General features: G+C 36.5%; 1 protein-coding gene across 3 annotated transcripts in view; it reads left to right on the forward strand.

Moving 5' to 3' along the window:
* The window catches only part of LOC122660451 (telomere repeat-binding factor 1-like), a 48347-nt gene extending 43139 nt beyond the window's left edge, over positions 1–5208 (forward strand). For 2 of the 3 annotated variants that reach the window (XR_006332692.1, XR_006332693.1), the window contains exons 7-9: positions 174–518; positions 4731–4863; positions 5003–5208. Coding sequence is in view for 1 of the 3 variants with exons in the window: in XM_043855758.1 (XP_043711693.1) it covers positions 174–518; positions 4731–4745 (360 nt within the window). In the remaining 2 variants the exon portion in view is untranslated. Of the gene's footprint in view, positions 1–173; positions 519–4730; positions 4957–5002 lie in introns of those variants that run through there. The other variant, XM_043855758.1, reaches the window with a different exon arrangement.
* Positions 5209–6396: the final 1188 nt, after the last annotated feature.

The following is a 6396-nucleotide window of genomic DNA, read 5'->3' on the forward strand; positions in this document are numbered from 1 at the left end:
ACTTGATTCTGTGATGGAAGAAGTAGATCAAGTACTCAACATAGTTTTCAGCTGAGCACTTGATCAATGACCCTGATCTGCGTCTTAGTGTTTCCTTTCCTCTGTTTTCAGTTAAGTGACATGTTTCAGCAGTACATTGAACCATAATACTCTTGGCTGCCATTGTTTGAAAGGTAAAGCGTAAGTACAGGATTGCTCCACGCTTGACGTCAGAAGGAAGAAGCTCTGGCTTGCTACTTCTTGAGGGAAGACCAAAGCATACTTCCAGAACAGACAAGGATGATATCAAAATTCTTTCTAGATCCCAGATTGATGCAGAGCTGGCAAAGATAAGAAATATGACTGCACAGGAGGCTGCTGCTTTTGCCGCTCGAGCAGTTGCAGAGGCAGAGGCAGCCATGGCAGAAGCTGAAGAGGCAGCAAAGGAGGCAGAAGCTGCAGAAGCTGATGCAGAAGCAGCCCAGGCCTTCGCTGAAGCAGCAATGTTAACATTGAAAGGCAGAAACGGTTCAAAGATGGTAAACTTTTCTGTTGTTCTATGTGATATTTGCGTGCGTTTGCATTTTGGATGCTATTTCCTAGGGTACGTGTTTGGTTTAGATCTGCATGTGTTTGCATTTTCGATGCTATTTCCTGGGATAAGTGTTTGGTTTAGAAGCAGAGTAGTAAGGTGTGAAAATTCGTTATCATTGTTAACAAGTTTCAATTTTTTTCTATTTAATAGATCAAACTTTCTATTTTTCACCTGGATTGTGAATAAAACTTATGATAGGACTGATCGAGACCCATTAAAACTAGGATATTAAGATAGGTGAGTGGTAGACAGAAGATAAACTTAATAATGAATGCATTTGTGGAGCTTTAAGAGGTAGTTCCATTAGGTGACAAGATGAGTGAAGGTCAATTGAGATGCTACTTTTGTACCTAACTAGGGCAAATTTAGGTTTCAAAGGACAAAGGCTATAATGAGTATGGGTTGAGAGAAAGACTTGACGATTGGTTATTTAGGTAATCTGAACTTCAGTGGAATCTTGAAGCAGAATTTGTGTAGTTGACCGGCTATTCTTGTTTGAGACGAGTGTTCTCTACATGCAAACATTTGGTTGTTATGGGACATTGGAGTCATTCGATCCTTGGTTTTCCTTTTCTGTTAGTGGTTGCCCTATCAAAAGTTGTGGTATTGTTAATTTTGAACAATCCATGTATGTATGGCTTTGCATAGAGTTGAATGGTGCAACAGGATACATGTACCCGACCCCATCTAGTTGGGATATGGTTCAGTTGAGTTGAATTGGACAATCCTTGTTTGTGTTTGAAGAATTTTAGGTATAGTTGACACTATAACAACCAATAATCATGGGGGACACCACATTATTAGTTATTAGAGTTTAGAGTTTAGAGTTTAGAGTTTAGTTCTGTGATGGGACAGTTCCTTTGATGGCCCCAATAATTATCTTTGAATATAATTGTAGTTTCACTTCTGAAAATCTAAAATCTTCAGCGAGTAATTGTGCAATTTCCCAATTGGGAACAAAATGTCTGTTTATCCTCTGTGATTATCAACATACCACTCAGCATCCCATCACTGTCTGATGGCTTAACTGACCCATCAAAATCAATGATTTACCAGTTTATAGTTATTAGGAGGTGCTTCTACCGAAATCTCTTGGTCTCTGTATGTTACTTCTCCTTGATATGTTCAGATATTTTCTGGTACAAATTTTTTACCTGTCAAATCCTGAAGATAACTCAAAACTCAAAAGCCTGACTAGATAGTAGATAATCCTGAAGACACCTCAAAACTTAAAGCCTGACTAGATAGTAGATGTTTTTTTTTCTTTCCACCATTCTCAAAGTAAGAATAGGAGTTTATTCCAGCTCTAGACTGATTGACAAAGAAGTATAGGGGTATTGAAACAAATTTCTTATTTATTCAGTAACCCATTTTTCTAATCTGGTGTTATAGTTTTGGCAGCTTCTTTGACCCTAAATCCTAAACTATGGTTATAATGAAGATCAAAAGAAGAATCTGTTGTGGTGGGCTCAAGAGAGGATAAGAGAAAAGGAAAGAGAAGATAAGGGGCTGTTCTGGAACTGTGAACAGTACTCAAGAACAGTAACATGAACAGTGATTTTAGAAGAAAAAGCGAGGAGAAAGGTGAGGCACCAACCTCCACTTCAAAATAAAACTAGACCTTAACTCATTCCATTATCAATTGATTTCATTACATAGCATATCAGACCACTAATATATAGATTAACTAACACCTCAATTTTCTATTCTTAACACAACTCTCAAATTAGAGACATCCCTAAATTCCTAAACTTGAGAATCAAGGAATCTGAAAATAGAAAGTTTCTAGAACTTATGGAGTTTCTAAACCAGATTGAGCAGTCCTTTAACAAAATATTAATAACCCAAATTAGTAACTCAATATAGACCCAATCTTACCTAAATCTTCTAAAAAACTGAAAATAGAAGCTATTCCAAAATAGAAACAAATCAAAAAAGAATGCTGACTAAAAAAAAACTTACCTAGACATTAAAAAGAAATATTTAACTAAAAAAGACTCTTTCTAGACTAAATTAACTAACTTAACAACACATGGGACCCACACAATCCTATTTATATACTTAATCCTGTGTACCCCCTTATGGTGCCCATAGATTTTAACCATATGCCAAAATAAAGTATTCCAATGCCTAATTGGCCCGTTTGGACACTCATAACCATAGTAAGCAAAAAGGGGAACAACAAAACAAAGGACTCTTACAGTGCGGGTTTTAAATGGTAAAAAATTGCAAACGGACTGTCAAATAAAACGGTCAAAAAAACAGAGAACGGTAAACAACGGAAAACGGATGGTACGGGTTTCAAACGTTTATATTTAAAAAAAAAAAAATTAAAAAAAAAAAGGGAACCAAAAAACGGCACTATTCTCATATAAATTGAGGAATTTTTATTTGAAATACATGCTTCTAATTTCGTTGTCCATGCATTGAGATTGAGTTGAAGGTGATATCATGAAAAATGTAGCCCTTCGAGTCATCTTTACGTTGGTGAAAGAATCAGGCCAATTAGAGTTCGGGAGAAAGAGATATGGTCAGTTAAGTAAGCCATTGTTCAACAAGTCCAAGGTCTTAAAAGAGGCCAAAAAAAGGGGAACGTGTTTAAAATGGGATTTTTGCTATTTGTCATTTTTCTCATATGTTTGGGAAACATACAGCAAAACGTGTTTAAAATGGTAAAAAATGGGAACGCATTTAAAACGGAGTTTAGGGTTATTGAGCAAGGGGAACTCCGTTTTAAACGCGTTTTTGCTAACAGAGCTCTTAACTACATTAGGTTAGGGTTATTGGGACAGCATTTTCTCTCTTTTGTTCAAAATGCCAAGACAATGAACTCCTGATGTCCCTATGTGTTGGTGAATGTTCAGCTTGTTCGGCTTGCTGGTTCTGTACTTCGTCTTGCTACTTTTTGCAAATAACTTGTCAAAATGTTATCCTCACCTTAAAAATTATAGAATGTTTTATGCAGTAATTTGAGAACAGAATACTCAAAACTCGAAAGCCTTATATTGACATAGTTGACAAAAATAGACATCTTAAGTTATAAATTAATAATAAGTGTCAGATTATCAATTCAAGTTATGGTATTATTATTTGAATCACCTCATTCTATTGAGTTGTATTAGAATCAGCGCATTGGTGATACATCTGTAGGGGTGATTGTCAACATCCATTTTCTGGCAAGGTTCTAAAACTCGGTCTGGACCATAAAGTTTTTCAAGATCTCGGCGAGACAGTGTATTTTTTTTTTTTTTTTGGTTTTGGTGGGTATATGGCCATAGTTGGCACCGAAACTTTAAGGTAAGCTTGTTTTAGGCGTAATAAACATATTTAAAGGTTCAAATTGAGAGAAAAAAAAAAAAAAAAGGGGCCCAATTTGGTGTTTTAGATTTGCACCTTGGTTGGGCCGAACCCTTAATGTAATATTGCTTATTCTACACATTGTTTGAATGATATGAGACATAATTGGCAAGTAAAACAAGTAAATTATGCACATAATATTGAATAATTATTTAAGAAATAGTTAAAGACTTAAAGTTTCTACTACAAACCACAATATACAATGAAGTGTTCACAATGCATATTACATAGACACCCAACCTAAGTACAATGAATAATACATAAGTCATAGACACCTTACTACCCTAGTCTTGCACGTCTTAACTCCCAAATCCCAACAATACAATACTATTACTCTATGAGAACTGAGGAGGTCAAGATTCTCGAAATATTCGAGATTTCACGGAGATTCTCAAAATATTCGAAATCTCGGTCGAGTATTTCGAGTTTTGTTTTTCATTTTTTTGTTTCGTATAATAACTCGTCTCGAGAAGCTCGAGTTTCTCGAGTTTTCCGAGATCTCGGCGAAATTTTGAACTACGTTTTCTGGAACACCTACTAATGACAGCAAAATGCCTGTCCATATACAAAGGGGTAAAGATTGGCATGCTGGTAACAATCATTTCTGTTGCATTCTTCTGGACTTGAGAAATATGTATTAAAGGATTCCACAAAGATCACTGACAGATGGTTATGATCATCCAGTCTACTTTTGAGACATTGATTAATCCAACTGATACCATAGATACTTAAATATTTTAATAGCAAAATTTTTTTTATAATTTTTGATTTGTAGTGATGGCTTCGAAAATAATTGCAGATGATCCATGCATGACGGAAACCTCACAGATAGGCTATCTGGGTCCATGAGAATGAACATTGGGATTGTCATCACTTAGATCAATGTCCATATGCAAATCAACTTTCATATTAGAACATGCCTGTACATAAGGGTAAGATATCTCTCTCTTAGTTGTGAAGTTCAGGTTTCTCCTACACCAATGAATCCTGGCTTTACTAAAACCGCTAACTCTCGGCATCAATTCTATAAATAGGTTTTTTTTTATTATTTGTTTTTATGAGAGCAAACAGGTCTTCTTGATGGTATTGGATCTATGCAGATTTGTTATTTTGATATAGAGCTATAGGTCCTTACATATGAAAACTGAAATGCAGTAAAATGTACAGATCAGATAGTGAAAAGTAAATAGATACCTGAAGATGAAACTGAAGTATTTTGGGTATCATTGCGTCACTCATTTTATGAATGAGAAAATGCATAATTTTTGGATTCTGATCTTAGTGTATATTGGCTATCTGTGCTTTTGTATTACTGTAAGAGCATTGTGCTATCAATGGTTCAGTTCAAGCATAAAAGATACATTTTGTTCATTTTTACACCTTGGGATGACAATAAAGCAGGCCAAACCAGAGACCTGCGTTGCCCTGCCCGTTATGATTCATGTCTCCATGATCCTTAATCGGTCAGTGGGGGTAAGGTTGGAGTTAGGGTCAGATTTGGTTTTCAGAAGTCCTTGGGTCTGTGCTTGTGTAATTGGGGACAGTTCCAGTGAGAGAAAACAAAGAGTGGAGGTGGTTTGGGACCTATTGGAGGAGTGTGGTTCCCCTCGCTGTTATCCCTCATTGGAATTGTCCAATGACTTGATAGAAGCCACATCCATTGTGTGATGGTTTGGATTATTGTCGACGAACAATGTAACAAGTTGATGTGGTCATAGGATGCGCCCTTTTTTTTTCCCGAATGGATAATGATTTGTATTAAATGAATGCAAAAGAATACAGAGGCTCTCCTAACTAACGGGGACCCAAAAAGGAAAAAAAGGAAAATGCAGATAATAACCACCCTAAAGGGGTATTCCTATTTGCAGTATGCAATTGGATAGAAAGATCCCAAGACTGAACAACATGCCTATTCTTGGGAGTATCCAAGCACGACCCGACATGGAGATCAAGCTTGTCCTGAACTTCGAAGGAGATAAGAAGTCACAATCTGTTGAATTGTTCTTGATTTATAGTCTACATTCAGAGGTTCCTTTCCAACCGAACGTGTTCAGATAGTAGTTCCAAATGCTAGCTTGCCTACTATCAAAGCAAGTTTTTCATTTGAAGGTCCTCAAGACCAATTGTGTTTCCCACTCAAAGTCAAGAATCCATCTAGCTGGGTATTATCTATGAAGCATCTCGTCCTATATCTGAGAGGAGAGAGGACAAGTGAAGAACATGTGTAGAATGCCCTTTTGAGACATTCCAACTGAAGCAACAAAAGGAAACAGAGATATACTTCTTTTGGAGGAAAGGCTGTTGGGAGCATGGTTCCTAATCTCAGATCGGATTGGCCGAGACTGATCCTGAAATCGATCTGATACACCTGTACAGACAAGGGTAAAATGGATTTTTTTTTTTTCTTTATATATATGAAAAAACAGGGTCATGTGTGTCATATTTGACCCGATTCTGGGCAATAC

The sequence above is a fragment of the Telopea speciosissima genome, chromosome 4 (assembly GCF_018873765.1).
Source record: "Telopea speciosissima isolate NSW1024214 ecotype Mountain lineage chromosome 4, Tspe_v1, whole genome shotgun sequence".
Lineage (NCBI taxonomy): Eukaryota > Viridiplantae > Streptophyta > Magnoliopsida > Proteales > Proteaceae > Telopea > Telopea speciosissima.